The 20,904-nt window shown below is 32.2% G+C and overlaps 2 protein-coding genes across 15 annotated transcripts in view; both read left to right on the forward strand.

Moving 5' to 3' along the window:
• LOC145330196 (sugar fermentation stimulation protein homolog) lies at positions 1 to 11,394 on the forward strand. Of its 13 annotated transcripts, none has more exons than XR_013883306.1 (11): positions 1 to 298; positions 855 to 982; positions 4,503 to 4,573; positions 5,175 to 5,239; positions 5,975 to 6,112; positions 6,520 to 6,732; positions 8,157 to 8,302; positions 8,960 to 9,000; positions 9,330 to 9,465; positions 9,649 to 9,675; positions 9,834 to 11,394. XR_013883306.1 is itself a non-coding variant. In XM_080174796.1 (10 exons), exons 2-9 carry the CDS (start codon positions 874 to 876, stop codon positions 9,438 to 9,440), a joined length of 894 nt encoding a protein of 297 aa, XP_080030922.1. In that variant the 5' UTR covers positions 1 to 298; positions 855 to 873; the 3' UTR covers positions 9,441 to 9,465; positions 9,834 to 11,394. The 13 variants fall into 13 exon arrangements, 1 of the variants encoding a protein (XP_080030922.1); XR_013883311.1 differs by having other exon boundaries at positions 10,299 to 11,394; XR_013883305.1 differs by having other exon boundaries at positions 9,330 to 9,464; positions 9,605 to 9,675.
• Positions 11,389 to 20,904, forward strand: part of Mrm2 (Mitochondrial rRNA methyltransferase 2) — a 22,315-nt gene continuing 12,799 nt past the window's right edge. Inside the window, exons 1-7 of one of the 2 annotated variants that reach the window (XM_080174801.1) lie at positions 11,389 to 11,486; positions 11,987 to 12,027; positions 12,380 to 12,471; positions 13,297 to 13,439; positions 15,030 to 15,101; positions 17,382 to 17,472; positions 20,164 to 20,286. In XM_080174801.1, the coding sequence (XP_080030927.1) occupies positions 13,305 to 13,439; positions 15,030 to 15,101; positions 17,382 to 17,472; positions 20,164 to 20,286 (421 nt within the window). In that variant the 5' untranslated portion in view covers positions 11,389 to 11,486; positions 11,987 to 12,027; positions 12,380 to 12,471; positions 13,297 to 13,304. The remainder of the gene's footprint in view (positions 11,487 to 11,986; positions 12,028 to 12,379; positions 12,472 to 13,296; positions 13,440 to 15,029; positions 15,102 to 17,381; positions 17,473 to 20,163; positions 20,287 to 20,904) is intronic. The other variant, XM_080174800.1, reaches the window with a different exon arrangement.

Raw genomic sequence — 20,904 nt, forward strand, 5'->3', positions numbered from 1 at the left:
AGAAATGTCATGTACCCGCACAGAATACGCCAGACAGCAAGCTAGAGGCAAAAAATAAATCAAAGAAAACTAAAACAGAAAAAATCTGCAAAGAAAACCCAACAGAAGTACCTCTCCCTAAAGATTCTAAGAAGAGTAAAACTAAAAAAGAATCAGTGGACCAATTGTCAATCAAGGAAAACAAGAATGAACCTAAAAAACGAAAAAATAAAACTGAAGACGAGACAAATGAAGAACTGCCCAAGGCTGCCAAGTTACCCAAAAAGAGTGATAAAGGAGACACCAAATCCAAAACAAGGTTAAAGATTTTTTTATGTTTTCATTGAGGTAATAAAAAAAGGGGGCGGGGGTGGCACTTTTTGAAATTAAAACTATAATTACCTAATAGGAACTCAACTAAAACAGCACTGATATTTGTCATGTCAGTTGCAGTTAAGATTTGGCGATGAAAACCGCCGTTTACCAGCGAAATTTCTCACCAAATTAAACAATTTTCATCATCTGACAGAAACTCAATTCTTTTTCATAGAGTTTCCCTTATGTTTTCACATCACAATTTTTAAAATTTTCTGAGAGCAGAATACGTGTTAACTTCCCGAGTAAACGATCAACACTGAATCCCACAGATTGACGACATCGCTAGTGCATCCCAGCCAGGAATAAGGTTTAGGCAACAAAATGATATTTGGGGACAGACAAAAATGTCATCAATTTTACCCAACGACAGCTGAAAATACCGTTTAGGTTTCGTGATTATTTTTATGAAAAAAAGTGTTTGTCCTACAGTTACAGAGCTTTGCTTTTAAGGATGTTGTCATCCTTGTTTTAGTATAGCTAATGACCTTATGTTTTAGTTTGTTGAGTGAGAGTGACATGAAGAATAATATTGTAATGAGACTACCTCCATTTGTTAGAGCCATTGTTGTAAACAGACCCTCTAAAGAAATCAAGTCGCCTTATATGGCTGACATTAAAGTACCTGGTAATTAGAAAAAATAATATTTACTTTTTGTCCGACTTTTTAAAATTTGTTGAATATATTTTTTTTCAAAGAAGCCTTTTAAAAAGAAATAAAACTAAAAATTAATACCTAAGAAAAATTAATATTTACTTTTTGTCCTACTTTTTAAAATTTGTTAAATATATTTTTTTTTCAAAGAAGCCTTTTAAAAAGAAATAAAACTAAAAATTTAAAAAGCTTAAAGTTCAAAAAGAATATAAATTATATAAATAATATTTTCCACAGGGGTAGTTTCACGAAATGCATTTGAACTTAATTCAGTGATCCGTATATTTTTCGCTAGTTAATGGGTTAAACTAAATTTATATAGCATATATTTGAAACAATTTCAATTTTCTACCACGTAGTTTTGAAAATATCAAGACTTGAAAAGCGTCTTTTGGAGATATATCCAATTTAAAAAGATGATTTTCAACTCTTGATATTTTAAAAACTACGTGGTAGAAAATTGAAATTCTTTAAAATATATGCCATATAAATGTAGTTTAACCAATTAACCAGAAAAAAATATGCGGATCACTAAGGGGGGGGGGGAAGTTTGTACACTTATAGGAAATGAAATTCAGTACCAAAGTTTGGGAGGGTCGTATGGGCTTGTTTTTAAAGTTATCAACCTAATTCTTTTTGTAGGCTCTCTTATATGACTTGATATACACGTATTTCTTTGAAAATTGAATTTCGGTACTTTCCTTCTAGGGGCTTGTGGAGCAAAAGACCCCCCAAAACACTAAAAATATGAGTTCTGACCTTATTTTTAAAGATATCGACCTGATTTTTTCTTTATAATACTTTTTTAACATACCCGAATCAACGAACCATTACAGATTTCATTTTGGGACTTTCCTTCTAGGGGCTTGTGGAGCAAGAGACCCCCAAAACACAAAAATATGAGTACTGGGCTTATTTTTGAAGATATCGACCTGATTTTTTTTATAATACTTTTTTAACTTAACCGAATTAACGAACCATTACAGATTTCATTTTGGGACTTTCCTCTTAGGGGCTTTTGGAGCAGGAGACCCCCAAAACACAAAAATATGAGTAGTGGGCTTATTTTTGAAGATATCAACCTGCTTTTTTTATATCAAAATAATATTTAAACATAACCGAATCTACGAACCATTACAGATTTCATTTTGGGACTTTCCTTCTAGGGGCTTGTGGAGCAAGAGACCCCCAAAAATCATAAAAATATGAGTTGTGGGCTTCTCTTTTAAGATATCAACCTTATTTTTTCATATAATAAAAAAATACTATTTTAACATAACCGAATCTACGAACCATTACAGATTTCATTTTGGGACTTTCCTTCTACGGGCTTGTGGAGCAAAAGACCCCAAAAACACTAAAAATATGAGTTCTGAGCTTATTTTTAAAGATATCAACCTGATTTTTTATATAAAAATACTATTTTAACATAACCGAATCTACGAACCATTATAGATTTCATTTTGGGACTTTCCTTCTAGGGGCTTGTGGAGCAAAAGACCCCAAAAACACTAAAAATATGAGTTTTGACCTTATTTTTAAATATATCAACCTGATTTTTTTAGGAACACTTTTTTTAACATAACCGAACTAAGAAACCATTACAGATTTCATTTTGGGACTTTCCTTCTAGAAGCTAGTGGGGCAAAAGACCCCCAAAAAATATTTTTAGAGATATTGAGCTGATTTTTTTCATGAAACCTTTTTTCACATGTTTGAACTAGGTAGCCACTAATAATTTTATTTTGGCACTTTCCTTTAAGGGGAAAGTAGGGTAAAACAACTCCAAAACAAAATAAATTGAGTTCTCAGGTTATCTTTAAAAATAAGCTCAGAACTCATAGTTTTAGTGATTTGGGGGTCTTTTGCTCCACAAGCCCCTAGAAGGAAAGTCCCAAAATGAAATCCTTAATGGTTTCTTAGTTCGGTTATGTTAAAAAAGTATTATTTTAAAAAGATCAGGTTGATATCTTTAAAAATGAGCTCAGAACTCATATTTTTAGTGGTTTTGGAATCTTTGCTCCACTAGCCCCTAGAAGGAAAGTCCCAAAATGAAATCTGTAATGTTTTCTTAATTTGGTTATGTTAAAATAGTATTATTTTTTAAAAATCAGGTTGATATCTTAAAAAATAAGCTCAGAACTCATATTTTTAGTGTTTTTTGGGGTCTTTTGCTCCACAAGCCCGTAGAAGGAAAGTCCCAAAATGAAATCTGTAATGGTTCGTAGATTCGGTTATGTTAAAATAGTATTTTTATATAAAAAATCAGGTTTATATCTTAAAAGAGAAGCCCACAACTCATATTTTTATGATTTTTGGGGGTCTCTTGCTCCCCAAGCCCCTAGAAGGAAAGTCTTAAAATGAAATCTGTAATGGTTCGTAGATTCGGTTATGTTTAAATATTATTTTTATATAAAAAAAGCAGGTTGATATCTTCAAAAATAAGCCCAGTACTCATATTTTTGTGTTTTGGGGGTCTCTTGCTCCAAAAGCCCCTAAGAGGAAAGTCCCAAAATGAAATCTGTAATGGTTCGTTAATTCGGTTAAGTTAAAAAAGTATTATAAAAAAAATCAGGTCGATATCTTCAAAAATAAGCCCAGTACTCATATTTCTGTGTTTTGGGGGTCTCTTGCTCCACAAGCCCCTAGAAGGAAAGTCCCAAAATGAAATCTGTAATGGTTCGTTGATTCGGGTATGTTAAAAAAGTATTATAAAGAAAAAATCAGGTCGATATCTTTAAAAATAAGGTCAGAACTCATATTTTTAGTGTTTTGGGGGGTCTTTTGCTCCACAAGCCCCTAGAAGGAAAGTACCGAAATTCAATTTTCAAAGAAATACGTGTATATCAAGTCATATAAGAGAGCCTACAAAAAGAATTAGGTTGATAACTTTAAAAATAAGCCCATACGACCCTCCCAAACTTTGGTACTGAATTTCATTTCCTATAAGTGTACAAACTTCCCCCCCCCCTTAAGTTCAATTCAAATGCATTTCGTGAAACTACCCCTTTAAGAGGTTATTTTACCCTAATAAATCAGGGGTAAGGGGGTTGGGGAGTTCTGACGCTTTAACGTATTTTTGGTATTTTTTCCCTATATTTAAAAACAAAATAGGATTTGGCCCCCAGGTTCAGGTGCTGCAGACCTCCAGGTCGTCTCTGGACAGGTAAAAATTTAAAAAAATGAAGAGTTAAAGGTCAACTTTTTTAAACAAAATATGCACCTCTTTTTCATATATGTAAATAACGTTAAAAAAATATGCAAATTTTGTTTTCTAAGTTGACCTCTAACTCTTAAAAAAAAAATTACCTGTCCACAGAGCAGCTGGAGGCCTGCAGCACCTAAACCTGGAGGCCAAATCCAAATTCTTTTTAGACATAGGGAAACTACATTCAAAAAGAAAACATTTTTTGCGAAATAACCAATCCTTTCACTCAAAAGACAAAGCCTGCTGCAAGAGTAAAATCTTTTATATTTTTTTTTCTTAATTCAGGTGAGCCTGAATCTCAGTTGTGTCACAGTCCAGCTCTTGGTTGTGCAGGTTTAATCATACCTGGAGCAAATGTAAGTAAGCAGAGATTTAAAGGGAGAAAACAATGGCTGATAAATTGTAATATATCCTCATATTGATAAATAAAATTTCCTCTTCTGTAGATATTACAATAAGTGGTTCGAACATTTGAACTCTTTCTCATTTGGAATTTTAAGAGCATTATATTTTGGAGGGAACATACCCTTCCCCTTCCCCCCCCCCCCAAAATAAAAAATAATAAGATAAAATTCCCCCGAAAAAAATTCTGTTTTGATATGTTTCTAACATAGAATTTAAATGAGTGAGTTAGTAACACAAATAATAAACACACTTAAGTTGAGTAGGTTGAAAATCTTACCATTAACCCATCCCACCTTCTATTAGATCTAATCTCTAAGGGGCTTTGGTAGAAGCCACTAGTTCTATATCCTATTATATCTAGGTATTATATATTATTGTATTATTGAAGCTTTGCAAAGGTCCCTGTCTGGTTTTAGGCTGTTTTATTTTTTAATTTTAGTCTTGGGATGGTCTTGAGCTTTTTTTTACCCTTTTCTTCAATATTTGAACACAGAGCCTCTAGATGCTAAGAAAAAACAAATAATATCTTTTAATTTGTTTTTATATTTGTAGGTATTAGTTCAGCCAAAGTCGAGTAAATCCGCAAAGTCTAAATATTCTTTAGATCTAGTTGATCTAGGAAAATGAATATCGCATAAGAAGTTTTTATACCTATTAGAAGATATTCTTTTTGTATGATTTTGGGGAAATAGGCCTACCAAGGATTAATCATACCAAGTTTCATAATGAAATTTGGATTCTAAGTGCCATTTGCGCATTGATTACCAGAGTGTGGCAGGTGTCCCAGTTTCAGTTTTGTTTGCGTTGAGAAATGCCGAGAGCACTATTTTAACTTACGATGTTTGAATACTAGGTAGTAAAAGTAGGTAATATCTAATTTTGAATAAATATTAGAAGTAATTCATATTTTAGAGTAAAGAAAAAGAAAATTGAAAAAGAAAACTCTTTGATCACGTATTTTTCTCAATATTATAGAGATTAGACTCCTTAAAAATGCAAATGGATGGGGAAAAAAACATTTAAACTAAGGGATAAATAAATGAAAGATAAATTGATATGCATCTTCAGTGACAATGAAAAAGAATATCCCTTCTATAGATTAAAATTAGAAACATTTGGACACTAATAATTTCAACTAACCAGTCGAAATTCGTTAAAGTACCCAAGGTTTTTGAGTCAACGTATACGATAACATTGTTATAAAACTTTGGGTACCAGTGTAATAAATAGCCCAATGTCCCCGTCCTCCATGATAAAAACACACTGATTCAAAAGTTTAAATATAAGGGTATAAAATCGGTTATTAGTAATAATATGATACAACTATAAATAAAGATATTTATTATTGTACCAGGAAATACAATAGTTGGTGCTAACCCTATGTTTTGTAACTCAATGGTAAAGACAGCCCTGCTCAATGGTTGGGTACAATCATTGCCACAGTTTTCTGATGATCAAATTAAACAGGAACACACTATTGACGAATCCAGGTAAAGTAAAACTAAACTACTTAAAAATAATTCAAGGCCTTATTTTTGAGTGGATACAAAACAGCGAAAAACATAACAGCGAATGTTACAAAACCGCAAAATTACAAAACCGCGAATGTTACAAAACCGCGAAATTACAAAACAGCTAATGTTACAAAACCTCGAAATTACAATTTTTGTTACATTCGCTGTTTTGTAATTTCGCGGTTTTGTAACATTCGCGGTTTTGTAATTTCGCGGTTTTGCAACATTCGCGGTTTTGTATCCACTCCCTTATTTTGATATATGATGTTGCTATTTTGACTAGGTACTAGAAGTTAGGTATCAAATTAATGAGATTTTATTTTATACAAACAAATTAAAAAAATAGTTACAATTATCTGATTTGTTTTATTTTTCTTCCCCAGGTTTGATTTCAAATGTGAAAAGGATGGTAAAACATATCTGATTGAAGTGAAAGGAGTGCCCAACGCATCAGCCCAGGATCCACCTGTTATGCCAAGCAAATCTAAAAAGAAAAAGAAAGGAAGTGTGGAAGATGATGGGATTGAGAATGGAGATAAGGAGGAAAATAGTGGAAAGTCTGTTGGACTAATTTCATATTTCCCAGATGGTTATAGGTAATCAACTTTAAACTTGTAATATGGCTGCTATCTATAATACAAAGTAGAACGATGTCTGTCCGTCTGTCTGTCCGTCTGAAGCTTAAGATCTCAGTAACCACCGAACCGATTGGGCTCTACTCTTCAGGGAATATACCTACTGGTCCTGTGATGGTTTTAAGCTATTTTCTTGGGGGGTGGGACACCCCCACCCCCCCAAAAAATGAAAAATTCCCCCCCCTAAAAAATTTTTTTTTTACTTTTTCTTTTTAAATCTAAAATACAAAAAATTAGGTTGATCAAACCTCTAGGGGCAAAGCCCCTAGAGGCTAGGGGCGAAGCCGCTAGTTCTAGTATATAAAGCAGTAAGCTTTTTAAAAGTGAAGCTTTTCTATAATTAGGGTTAGTCCGTCCTTACGTCCGTCCATCCAAACGTCAGTCCGTACGTCCGTAACGGATAGCTTTTTTCGTTCATTTAGGCATGTTAGAATTGTCCTATCGCTTTCAAACTTTGGGTGATGATTCCTGTAGTAGTTAGGTACGATTGCGAAAGCGTAGCAACTCTATAATCATTACCAGAATTCCTTGCGTCCATTTTAATCATGTTGATTTTTAACTTTTTGAACAGCAATTGTTTATGTGATATAATCATCCGGTTGATCTTATTTTTGGAGTACTGATTCCTATTACAATAAGGTGCAATATTATAAGCGAAACATATCTATAATCAAGTCCTAAAAATTTCAGTATGTTTTTAAACATAAATCTGTATTTAAAAAGTTTTGCAACAAATTTACGTATAATTTTGTCAAAACTTATATATTTATATTTTGTATATTCAGTTCCGACACTCTTCAAGATTTAATGTTATGTAATGTTATAATGTCTGTTATACCATTTCAGAGCTTCGCTTTTATGTATGTTGTCATCCTTGTTTTGTCTGTGGCGAAGGATCTCGCTAGACCTATCTGGTTCTCCTTTACAGTGCAGTGAGGATTCTTATAGGTCCTGACATAGTAAGTCTGGTATGGTTTTAGGCTATTTTTCTGCCCTTTTATATCCCTTCGTATAGAGAAACCCTAGATGCTAGGGGCTCAAGCGCTAGTTAAATTCTCAAGTAACTACATATCTACAATTTAGAGTAGCAACTGTATAAAGAAAACTTGGGTATAGTCCCTTTCGTGACAACACCTCTTAAGGGGCGATTAATCGAATTTTCACAGTAGCTTTTCTCTCATTTCTTGCACCTGCGGGGCAATCACTTAACCTAACCTAAAAACACCTACCAAAAGCTACTGTGAAAATACGACACGTTTAGAGGCGTTGTCACGAAAGGGACTATACCCGAAAACTTTAGTGCCTACTGAGTAAGACATTTCTTGTTCTATAAACTATAAACTTAATTTAAAGAGTACTTGATTTACCTGAAAATAATTTCTAAGGAAGCAAGCCAACGATCCAATCAGCCCCAGGGCCATGAAGCACATCCAACACTTGGAGAAGATAGTCGAGTCAGATTCCAATACTGTGTGTGCGCTTGTGTTTGTCATACAACGGTCTGACTGTGTCATATTTCAACCAACCAAAGGCAGGAATATAGTGATAAGTTTTTGTGATGGTTTCCTTCAAAGGACACTGACCCCCCCCCCCCTTTTTTTAAAAATGAATTGAAGATAGGAAAAAAGGTTGGCGGTATTTTTTTCCAATGCCTTAAATCTGCGAGAGGCTGATGTTATACCTTTGGTGCAAACATAAAATCCTTCCCCCATATTGTCAATTTATATAAAGGGAGGGATGGTTTTGTACTCGTCTAGGCCTTTTTTGAGGGACTTGTTAAGGGTTTGTTAGTTTTATGGTGATAACGTTGATTCAAATATTTTTGGAATACATGATATATATTAGAAGGCCAGATAATATATTAGAAAGCGGGGAGGCGAGGGTTTGCACCGTAAACTTGGAACAATTAGGAAAACCCTTTTATATTTAACTTTTATTTGGCCAAAGTTTAAACAATCTGAGTTGTTATTCTACTTTGCCAACCTAGGGCGTATTTTTTCTTTTTGGAGGTTCTAAAGGTTCAAGGGGGGGTTATCTAATGTATTTTAAAATTTTGTAGGAGGTAAAAAGAGTATTTAAAAGTTTGAGGGGGTAAAAACATCCTTTGAAAACCCCTCCCCCACCTCTCTTTGGACGTCAATGTTGCCAACTAAGTTATTCTTATCTCTATTGATTGATTAATTCAAAGGCGATCCATTGTATAGAAAAGCTGTGTATCAAGCTAGCCAGGTAAACATAAAGTAGTAATGTTTTTTTTTTGTCTTGAGCTTGAGATTTTAATAACTACTGAATGGATTAAGTTCTTCGTTTTAGAGATTTTTATATTATAAAGTAAAAGGATCTGTGTTTGTGTCTGTCTGTGTACTGAAGGATCTCGCTAATCTCTGATCCGAAATGGTTCTCCTTTACAGGTTAGCTTCTCATTGGTCCTGGGAAGGTTTACAACTATTTTTGGGGAGGGTAACACCTCCCTCCCAAAAGAAATCGCCCCCAGAAAAGAATGACCCAACCGCCGAAAAAAATATTGTTTTCTTTAAAAAAAAAATGAATATTTGTAGTCTGGTGTACTGATCTTGCCACATGTAGTTTCCTGGAGTGAGGATGGAGCTGCCACCTGGACACCTCAATGCCTGCCAATGAATCTTAAAGACGAATCTGACAAATACTAGTGATTGTTTACAGTCTAAGTAGCAGGTTTCGTCGTATTTTCACAGTAGCTTTTGATAGGTTAGGTTAGTTAAATGATAATGGTTGCCACGCAGGGTTAAAGCCCTTTGCAGGGGCCAGAAATAGAAGAGCTACTGAAAAAATACGACGAAAACCGCTACTCGTTGTTTTCCATGATCTAAATTAACTATTGAACTAAATGATACCTAGTGGGATAAGTAATTTAGACTGAAAAAGGTACAAAAAGTTAATTCTGTTTATTTTTACAAAGGAATTTTTAAGTAAATGTTTGAGTCTTTGAATTTTATTCCCTTTTTGTAAATTTCTGTTTAAACTATTTTTAAATTTTCAAATGCATTTTGTTCAAACTGGTTAAATTTCTATTTACTTTTAAGATCTTTTATAATTTACTTGTTTTTTTTACCCTATGTATTTGTTTGCTGGAAAAAATGGATAATGATATGTTAAAGGATTTTTGACGTTTAGTATCATGGAGTTTTATTCCACTTGTTTTGCAACTATTGATACTGCAACTCTGTGTGTGTTTCTGACTGTGTGTACCGAAGGATCTCGCTAACCGCTTAACCGATATGGTTCTCCTTTACAATGTAGCTTCTCATAGGTCCTAGAAAAGTGTAAATTTTTTTTGGGAAGGCACCATTACTCTTCGAAGAAAATTGCCCCTAGAAAAAAATTATATGACCCTTTCAAATTTTTTTTTCAAAATTAAAATTAAAAGGGTTGATCACCCCAATCTCCCCCCCCCCCCCTCCCAAAGGGGCGTAGACGCAAATTATATGATATTACATTGATTATTGATATGACTGCATGCAGACTCGTACAGAAATCATAACTTTTAGATACCTAATCAAAATTATCTACAAAATACAGAATTTTGCACATCATTCTTATGAGAGATAATCTAGGTAGGTACTTTTTTCCTATATAGATTTTTACCTATTTTAAATATCTTGTATTGTAGCTTAAAATAATGAAGAGAAAGCTTTTATCTTCCAATTACTTATCCAAATATTCCTGAATTTCACTAAACCTAATTGTTAGTTGAACAAGGATGACAACATTTATTAAAGCGAAGTTCTAAAATTAGGAAAACTAACAATCACTCTTGTAGAGTGTCATAACTTATTAAGCAGAACATAAATTTGTAAGTCTAAACAAAACTGTACACAAATTTGTTGCAAAATTGCTTAAATATAGGATACAGATAAAGGACATACTTTCATTTTTAGGATTTGATTATAGAGATGCCTTGTTTAAATTATTGTACCTTGTTGTCCTTGGAAACATTATTTCAAAAAAATCATATAAATAGGATAATTATATCATACAAAAAGTCAAAAGTTGTAATAAAAGTTAAAATTAGCATGTTTTAAATGGACGTACGGACTTTCTGGTAACGATTATAGAGTTGCTATGCTTTCCAAATAGCATCTAACTGTTATAGGAATCATCATGCAAAGTTTGAAATATAGAGAATAATTCTAACATGTCTGAATTAACGAAAAGAGCTAACCGTTACGTAAGGACGGACCGATCATAACTATATAAAAGCTTATATAAAATCATTTGAAAACGTCCAGAATGTTTATCATTCAGCTTAAAAATAGAAAAAAACTTATAAAACCATTGTCATGAATATAATGAATTATATCTTACAAAACTTAATAAAAGATATCCGATAAGTTGAGTGGGGCCTTTGAAATAATTACGGATGAATTGAGTTGCTAATTTAGAATATTTCTTTATGCAAAATTATAATATACAAAATTTCAATGTGAAAAAGATTATGATCTCTTTATCTTAAATCTTAAATTAAATCTCAATTTTTAAACTGTGGCCAAATGAAGTATTATAGCCACTCTATTATACCTGCAGTATTTTAATGGCTTAACTGGTAAAAGTACGTTTATGATTATTTTTTAAGTTTCAGAAAAATGAATGGAGAATTGTTGTTCTAATGAGTTGAACCAAAGTAGCCTCAGAGAGATGGTGGATGAATTGTCAAATTACTTTCAAACCTTTTATAAGTATGATTTATATTTTTGTTTCTAATTGTTTAAAAAGATTTAATATTAATTTCAGTTTTGTCAAACCTTAAAGGCCGAAAAGGCCCAGTCTAACAAAACTGGAAGATTAGGATATTTTATTATATAATACTAAACAATACATGATTTTCAGTATGACTGAGAACCGGTTGTAATCCAGCGGATATTAATCGGCTAGTAGACATACTGGATTATTCCCTGTTATGGTAGTGATTAGAATTTAAAAAAAAAACATTGGCATTAAACAAGAACTTCTTTTTTATGTTAAAAACTCAAGTTTTTCTTCCCCTGACAGATTAACAGAATTTTAATTTGAATTAAAAAAATGTTATAATTTCTTAAAAATCTTCTAATTAAGATCCTCAGGAAAGATAGAAAAAGAAATTTATTTCTTACAAATTTGGGGGGTGTAAAATGTAAATTTGGGAATAACAGAGTAAGAAAGGTATATATTTTTTTATTGATTTAATAATTTTATTCAGATATTACATCACTGATTCGTCCTGGATGGATATTTTCTTAGGTAACTCTTCTTACATAAAATAACGAGATATAAAAGTGGACAATTTATTAGGGGTCTAAAGGGATAGGACAATGGCCGATAAATTAATATACAACCCAATAGATAAAACACAATATTACCCCTTATGTAGATTACAATTAGTAATTGAAACGTTCAGACACTCAACTTAATGAACCAACCAATCAAAATTGAATAAAAGTCCGAAAAATTGTTAAACTAGCGAATAAGAAATAATAAGAATAAACAGAGCAGAAAGTAATTTGCTAGTAGACGAAATAGGTCTACAATAGGGGGATCTAGGTAGTTGTCTGGTTATACATCTACACTATAGATTTATTTTTGCTTTGTTTAGAAAGTTTATTAGCAGCCCATCTTATAATCATTATAGTTTTCCTGGGATCTAGGAATTCATTCTACGCCTTCCTTAATTAACAAATAAAGGTAGGTAATTTTTTATTTTATTAATTTTATTAATTCTATTGGCTTTGCCCCTGGAGGCTTCAAAGGGCACTTAGAGAAAGGTTGAGGGCGTTTCATTTTAAATTTTAGTTTTAAAAAGAAAACAAACATTTTTTTTTTTGGGGGGGGGGGGCTGGGATGGGGGAGTTACCCTACCCCGAATGGATTTAAACCTTCCTTGGATCATATTGGTATAAAAACATTCTTTGAAAATTAGGTTATAGATCTCTTACTTATTCCAACATTTCTACTTTACCTACCTACGTCCTACATGTTTATTATTCATCCCAGCCCTGTTTGTTTTAAAAGTAATTTATAAAAATAAATTTAAAAGTTTAGTAACCTAAAGTTATAATTTTAAACAGATGCCTAAAACTTTGAGATATCAAAAGCTTTGTTGAAGTCTAAAGTACACAACTAATCTTTAGTTGAGCTTTAGATTTAATTACTTGTATAGATACTAGCGCTTCCGTCTAGGGGCACTTGTTCGAGGGAAGGGGGCAGGGGGTGGTGTCGACCCTCCGCCTTTCGTGGCAACGCTTCTTAAGGGGCGATTCGTCGTATTTTTGAAATGGCTTCTGATAGGTTATTTTAGGTTAGATTAGGTTATATTGGGTTAGGTGATTGCCCCACAAGGTTTGGTAATTGGCCCCGCAGGGTTAGAGCCCCCCTGCAGTTATAAAACTTTCCTGGACCTATGAGAAGCTATACTGAACAGGAGAACCATATTGATCCAGTAGTTAGCAAAATCCTTTAATACACATAGACAGACATCAAGTTACTTTTACGTAAGAATATACATATCCATTGTTTTAGTCATGAGCAACATTTTTTTCCTACGTCCTCCAAGGAGAAAAGCTACTCTAGAGCAACTTTCCATCAAATATTTCTCTATCTCCGCCCCAAAAGAAAAGATTTCTTCATCCCGCGATTGGTATCTGAGACATTCAAAGGTAAACTTTACTTATATGGCTTAAATGGTGTCTTGAATGTGTGAAAGATATTGACATTATACCGTTTGTTTGCACGACCTTTCCATCAATGCAAATGAATGAGTTGTTTAAGATCTTTAGGGATAAGACAATGGACGATATATTGATGCACAAAGTACATCAAAAATGTTTATTTAAAAATTTCCCTTTTAAATTATTGGTTGAAAAGAATGAACACTGTTATTATGAACAAATCAATAAAAAATAAGTACATTTTTAAGCCAGCGAATGCGTGAGCGCGGTTTTAAACATTTGGAACCCATAATCATATCATATCATTCGCCTGGCTTAATAACAGATCTATAGTATAGATGTTTATACAAACAACTACCTCCCTTTTTTTTCAAAGACCTCTTTCGTCTGCTTCTAAATTATTTTCTGCTACTTGGCTGCGTTAATATAAGCGACACCCTTGGTTGATTTTCAATGACCCAATAGAAGGGTTGCACAAGGTGATTGCGATGGGGAGATACAGTTATTTAACCCTTTCTCCCTCTAGTGTTTTACTCTAATGGCTTAATAACAAAAGATATTTTAAAGCTTTTTAATATTTGTACATTGAGGGGAAGATGATTTTTTCGTCCGTATTCGGATTCCTATCCCTCACTTACTGACCAACGATAAAATCTTTGAAAGTTTCATAAAAAGAGTCCTTTCTGTATTCTTTTTAATAATTTTCTTTACTTATGTAGAATTTACTTATTATTTTTAAAAGCGAAGCTTTTCTATAATTAGGGTCGGTCCGTCCGTACGTCCGTCACAGAGGGTTAGCTCTTTTCGTTAATTTAAATAGGTTAGAATTGTCCTATCGATTCCAAACTTTGCATGATGATTCCTGTAGTAGTTAAGTACAATTTAGAAAGCGTAGCAACTCTATAATCAATACCAGAATGTCCGTACGTCCATTTGAAACATGTCGATTTTTAACTTTTTTGACAACAAATTTTTGTATGTTAAAATTATCCGATTCTTCTGATTTTTTGAAAACTGATTCCTACTACAACAAGGTACAATGTTATAAGCAAAGCATCTCTATAAACAAGTCCCAAAAATGTAAGTATGTCATTAAACAGTATCATCTATTTATGTAGTTTTGCAACAAATTTACTTACAATATTTGTTTGTACTAATGCATTAATATTCTGCTAATTCAGTTCTGACAATCTACAAGTGTTAATGTTCATTTGTCCTTCCATTTCAGAGCTTCGCTTTTATGTATGTTGTCATCCTTGTTAAATGAAAATTATATAAGATTTCTTTTATAAGCCAGAGTTGCTTCTTATCCAATTATTCTATAAAAAAATTTCGTTACAAAAGTAAACTAATTTGAAATGATATGATATTACATCTAAGAATTAAAATTAAATAGAGGTTGAGGGTACATTGAGATATAAATTACACTAATGCCAAACGTTTTATAATACCATTTTCTTATTCGTTGGCTTAACATCTATGGGGACTTTTATTGTGTCCAAACGTTTTAACCACTATAGCCGGTAGTACATAATATATTGTACATGCTTATTTACAAATTGGTGTATTTTTTTACAGGATGAGTTTGTAAAGAAATCAAAGACAGATAATTATCGAGCTAGAAGTGCCTATAAACTATTAGAATTACAGGTAGATAAATTATTTGGCGGTTTCCCTTAAAGTAACCAGTCGAACTTGTCAGACCCCCCCCCCCCCCGCCTTATTTTTAAATAGGTTAGCCCCGCAGGGTTATGACAACGCAGGTACAGGCCTTGAAGTGTTGGGGCCGGTCGCAGGCTAAGAAAAAACTATCCCCACGTATTTTTTTTTAACAACTAGGGTTGTCTCAAATTGCTACGCACTTTGAAGGAAAGCACTACTAATTTTATTTGATTATGGACGATTTATTTAGCACCTTATAACAAAAATGAATTTTTTGGGCAGATAAAAGGTCGTCTTTACTTCAAATCCCCCAAAACAAAAACAAAAAGTACTTTTTGAATAAGAGATATAACGTAATATTTAGAAATTATGCGAAAGTTTATAATTCTTTATAAGTATTGTGCAATAAAGTTATACAAGGTTCACGTGTGTGACGTTCATCAGTTTCATAATTATGTAAAGTTATAAACCGATTACTATCCGCTGGATTAGAACCGTTCGTGAGTCATATTGAAAAGTTATGCATCGTAAAGTATAATAAACAATTTTTACGAATAATAACAAAAAATTTATACTAGTTTTTTAGCCTAGTCCTTCGGCTCTCGGGGCCACTAAAACAGGAATAAATCTTATAATACTTCATTTTACCATCCGCGGAGAGCTGTTTATAATACGATTCGATAAATAACTATTATACCTATAATAAACATTTACGTTTTTGTAAAATCTCAAAATAACATACCTACCATATAGTTATAAAAATAAACAGTTAGAATTATTGTCCAATTCTATTGGACTTAAGTATACCTATTTGGACGTCAGAATGGATATACAGCAGTAGGTAGGACACATGCACTATGAGACAACCAATCCTTTGATTTCACGACCTTTGTCTGGAAGTCCCAATTGTCTAATGTAATGGGATTCTATTATTTTGATACATCAATAAATGAATAAAATATTGGTAAAATATATAAAGAAGTAAGGTTTTAGTCAATTTTCCTGACCTCCTTTGCTATCTCTAGTGACTAGGGCCGAAGCTAGTTTCATATTTTATTTTAAATAGTAATTTGTTTTTATGTTTGATGCTGTATATTTCAATATCTATTTAACTATATGAGTTCTCCTTTTTAAATAAGCTTCAAAAAGGCCCCGAGTTGGATATAGGTTTTTTTTCTTTCCCCGTCTATCCTTCTGAATACAGAGCCCCTAGATGCAAGGGCATAACCACTAGTTATGAAAAAACTACCCTGAAAAAAATGAACGCAAAAGTTTGACTGGAATATTTATAAAAGTCATGTGTACTAGGTTAATCAAATATTGGTTCCATTAACTCGCTGTCACTGTATAAATATGTTCATTCTGGGTCTAAATTACTAAGTAATTCTAGATAGTTGATTACTGGAGAACCCAAATCTATCATATTCTGTCTTTTTGGTATGCCACTTAATTATTGTACGTCACTTAAGTGGCTTAAACAACTTTTATTATATTTTTAGAATCATCATAGTAGAAAAGTCAGGGATCTAAAGGGATAAGACAATGAATATTAATAGATGTACATCCCTAATGATGATACAAAAAATTACCCCTTCTGTATATTACAATTCATGGTTAAAATGTTTTGACACTCAACTCAATGAACAAACAAAGTCCCCAAAGTTGTTTAGCCAATTAACAAGAAATGTTACTATTAAACTTTGGGGACTAGTGCAATAAACAGCCCCATGTCCGTTCTCTGTATAAAAGTACTATTTATGTACTTATGTAAATAAGAAAGTAATCTCATCAAGTTATTGGGTTCAATATACCATAAGACATAACTTTCATAGTTCTAGTTTACTAAGTAGGTCGCTCAATAATATCTATAATCTAGAAAAGTATTATTTTAAAAGTAGGTTTCATATTTTTTTTATTTTGGGGGATGACCTAATTAAATTTGATTGGACGCAAATAATCCTAATCCTAGTCCTACCCAATTTTTAATTCTAGATGGGCGTTATTCACATCCTCCCCCCCCCCCCCGTTCTGTCGTGTTAAATTTAGGGAATATTTGAATTTACGACGAAAGCTGCACTTGAGAGAACAATCATTGTTCCTTGGCCCTTTGTTAATAATTAATTATTTTAGGATAAATACCATTTTATCAAACCAGAGGGTATAATGTCAGAGAAAGAGAGGACAATGGGTTGTTCATTACATTAGTCCTCAAAGTCCTATGATTTCTTATTCGTTGGCTTAAAAACTTTAAATCCCTGATTATTTTAGGATAAATACCGTATTATCGCACCTGGGTATAACGTGGTGGAATGTGGGGCTGCGCCAGGCGCCTGGACCCAGGTCATCTCTCAAATATTAGGTTAGTAGTCAATCATTTTAAAATGGCGAGATTGTCTGTTTGTGTTTCACTAAAAAGCGCTGGGCCGATAAAAGTCTTTCTTCGTATTATCAGAGATCATAAGGGATAAGACAATAGACAAAAATAAATAATTAGGAACGAAGGTGTATAAACTTTTTCACTTTTTATTTAAGATAGCTAGCCGGCTCTTTTAGTAAGTAGTAGATGTAAAATTTTTCATAGAATTCAGATATGCAATCGGTTTTTTTGTAGACCTCTTATTTTTTTAGTAATTTAAGTTTTAAAAAAAAATAATTAAGTCGGTATTAAGGTACTAAAACGCAACAAAATAAAAGAAGAAAATGGCCAGTATGAACAAAAATAGTAAGATCTTTAATTTGACACCTTACTTTTAAAATTCTGTTGAGTAATTATTGAAAAAATCAATTTTTTTAATCTCGGTTTAATAAAAACTTTAAACCTAAATATTTTATCAAACAGACATAGAAAATATGGGTTCATATATACCTTTAGAATCAGAAAAATATTACGAATCCATTCTAAGCGAAATTGAAAAAGTTTTAAAAAATTGTATTAAAAAATAAAAAAAATAAAAAGTTTATTTTAAGAATTGTAGGGTAAGGGGGGGGGGAAATTTCGGTATTTTTTCGTTTTTTTTTGAAAAAAATGGGGTAAATATTTATATTTTCAAATGAAACCAAGACCGGTAGAAAGCTTATGGAAAGGACTATCAGGTCCTAAAAGGACGTTATCCTAGGACTTTTAGAAGTTTGCCGAAATTGACCGCAAAAAAGTTACCGAAAATTCCCCACCAGCGGGGGAATTTTCGGTAATTTTTTTCAACCTAAAAAAAAATCGATGAAAAACGGCCAAACGGCCTGTCGAACATAAATAATCATAATTAGTATAGGTTGTAGGGATTATCCACAAAATGATCGGACTATTCCTTCTATGTTACAAATGAATTTTTTTGAAAGACGCGAATTTTAGATTTTTTTTTCTAAATTTTTTTTTTAAACTTAAAATTAATTTAAGAAAAAACGTATTTTATTACTTTTTAGGCCTGATCCTTAAAAAGCTCACATTGAACTATAGATTAAGACCAAAAAACATAAAAATTGATTAAAAATTGACCTCAATAATCGAATTTGAAGCAAAAGTGTCATCTTTGCAAAAAATCTTGACTACATTTTAACCTTAAAAAAATCTATGAAAAAAGGCCAAACGACCAAACAAGCGTAAAAAATCATAATTAGTATAGATTATTGGGATTAACCAGAAAAAAATTCATAAAGATCGGACTATTCCTCCTATGTCAAAAATATTTTTTTTCAAAGGATCAGAAATTTTGATTTTTTCCTCGCAAAAATTTGCTTCAAAAAATAAAATTAATTTTTTTTTGTTTTTTATCTGTTCTATTCATTTTTAGGCCTAATTCTTATAAAGTTCATATGGAATAATAGATTTGACAAAAGAAAACATGAAAACATAACCTTAAAAGTTGAATTTTAATTTCTTTTGAAATTACCGAAATTTCCCCCGGCGCCAACTTTGGTCATTTTTGAAAAAAATATTACCCCGATTTTAAAGCTCTCAACAGATTTGGAAAGAGCGGGCAATTCTTAGTTCAAAAGGTTTTTACGGATCAGCTCTAGGTCTTACCAATTTTTGTGTACGTCGATCTTTACACACCTACTAAAAAAATTAAAAAAAAAAAAAAATTTTTCGTCCGACTTTGACACCCAATAAGTACCTCACAAAAAAATTCATTTTATACTTTTTTGTAGGCAATTTAATAAGGAACACATTTGCTTTTATGTTTTTTTCTGTCATTTGAAAGGAACATGGAGAAAAAGGTCATTTAATGAAGGTAAGTCAAAATTACCGAAAATAGCCCCTTACCGAAACTTCCCCCGCCTTACCCTAACTACTAAACTAGCCAATCACAAATCGCGAAAATTGACGAATCGCGAAGCTTAACCTATAAAGTTAACCAATAGAATTGCCAAAAAAAAAGGATAACGTTCATACAATATATAAAATAGATACTACAATAAATATAGTGATATTACAGAACATGTAAAGAATGAAAAATTATGAACAAATATGCATCAGTCTGTTTATAAACTTCAAAACAATGCAGTTAAAAATACATTATTGTTTCTTGTGTTTAAAAAATATCTGCGACATTGCATTGTCTTTTGCTTAGGTTTTGTTCAGGTTTTATTCAAGCTAACCGTTTAAAGCCGAAAATTATGATTCTTAAAATAAACTTATATTTTTTAATTTAGTTTTATAAAAGTTTTTCAATTTTGCTTAGACTGGATTCGTATTATTTTTCTCATTCTAAAAGTATATATGAACACATACTTTTTATGCCTGTGAGAGGATATTTTTAATTTCAAAGTTTTGATTAATCCGAGGTTAACAAAATAGATTTTTTCAATAATTACTTAACAGAATTTTAAAAGTAAGGTGTCAAATTAAAGATCTTACTATTTTTGTTCATGCTGGCCATTTTCTTCTTTTATTTTGTTGCGTTTTAGTACCTTAAAACCGACAAAACATTTTTTTACTTTTTCTTTTAAAAACTAAAATAAAAAATTTTAGTTCGAATTCAACCCTTCACCACCTCAAATGCCTCTCGAGGCCTTTAAGGGCGTAGCCCCGAGTGATAAATACAATATTTAGGTGTCAAAGGTAGACTAGTCGCTTGTGACCTGCTTAGCTTTGAACCTGTTGAGGATGCCGTTATCTTACCTAACACAGATTTTACTCTACCAAATAACCAGCTCAAAATTCTGAGTCATTTTGGTAATGTTTTTTATCAAGAGATGAGACAATAAAATTTAAATTTTTAATCTTCTCCTCTCTTTATACCTAATACAAATTGGAATCATTTAAGACAAACTAATGAAGTTGACCTTTTATTTGCTCTTGCCACTTCATTGTGTGTTTTTGGATTTTAATGTCCCAGCTTTACCAAAAGTTTAAGGTGAAAATTTAAAATGTTTGTCTCAAATGATTCAAAATTGTCTAATTTTTAGCGAGAAAAAAGCAGATAAAAATCGGCAAGAGCGGCGGTTCGGCCGCCGTTTTTTCACAAATCCACGTTATATCCCATTATAGCAACTCCAAATTTTAGAGTTCTACTCTTGTCTTAAGTCCTTGGAGCGCACACCTTTACGGAAAATCCGCGCAAAAAATGTCTCCTCTTTTTTCCGACATTAATTTTAAATATGTTGTTTGTTTATTTTTCCTGGAATTATTAGACATAAATTGTTATGACATCTCAGTTTTCCTTATTTTTAATTGCCAAAAACAACTACGTTGCATAAAAATTGAAACAAAAATAAAAGGAAAAGAAAAAAGAAAAAGATAATCTGCAATTTTTGTTTGTCACAAAATCTGACCAACAATGGGGTTGGATTG

The sequence above is a fragment of the Acartia tonsa genome, chromosome 10 (assembly GCF_053477335.1).
Source record: "Acartia tonsa isolate MP-2025a chromosome 10, ASM5347733v1, whole genome shotgun sequence".
Classification (NCBI taxonomy): Eukaryota; Metazoa; Arthropoda; class Copepoda; order Calanoida; family Acartiidae; genus Acartia; species Acartia tonsa.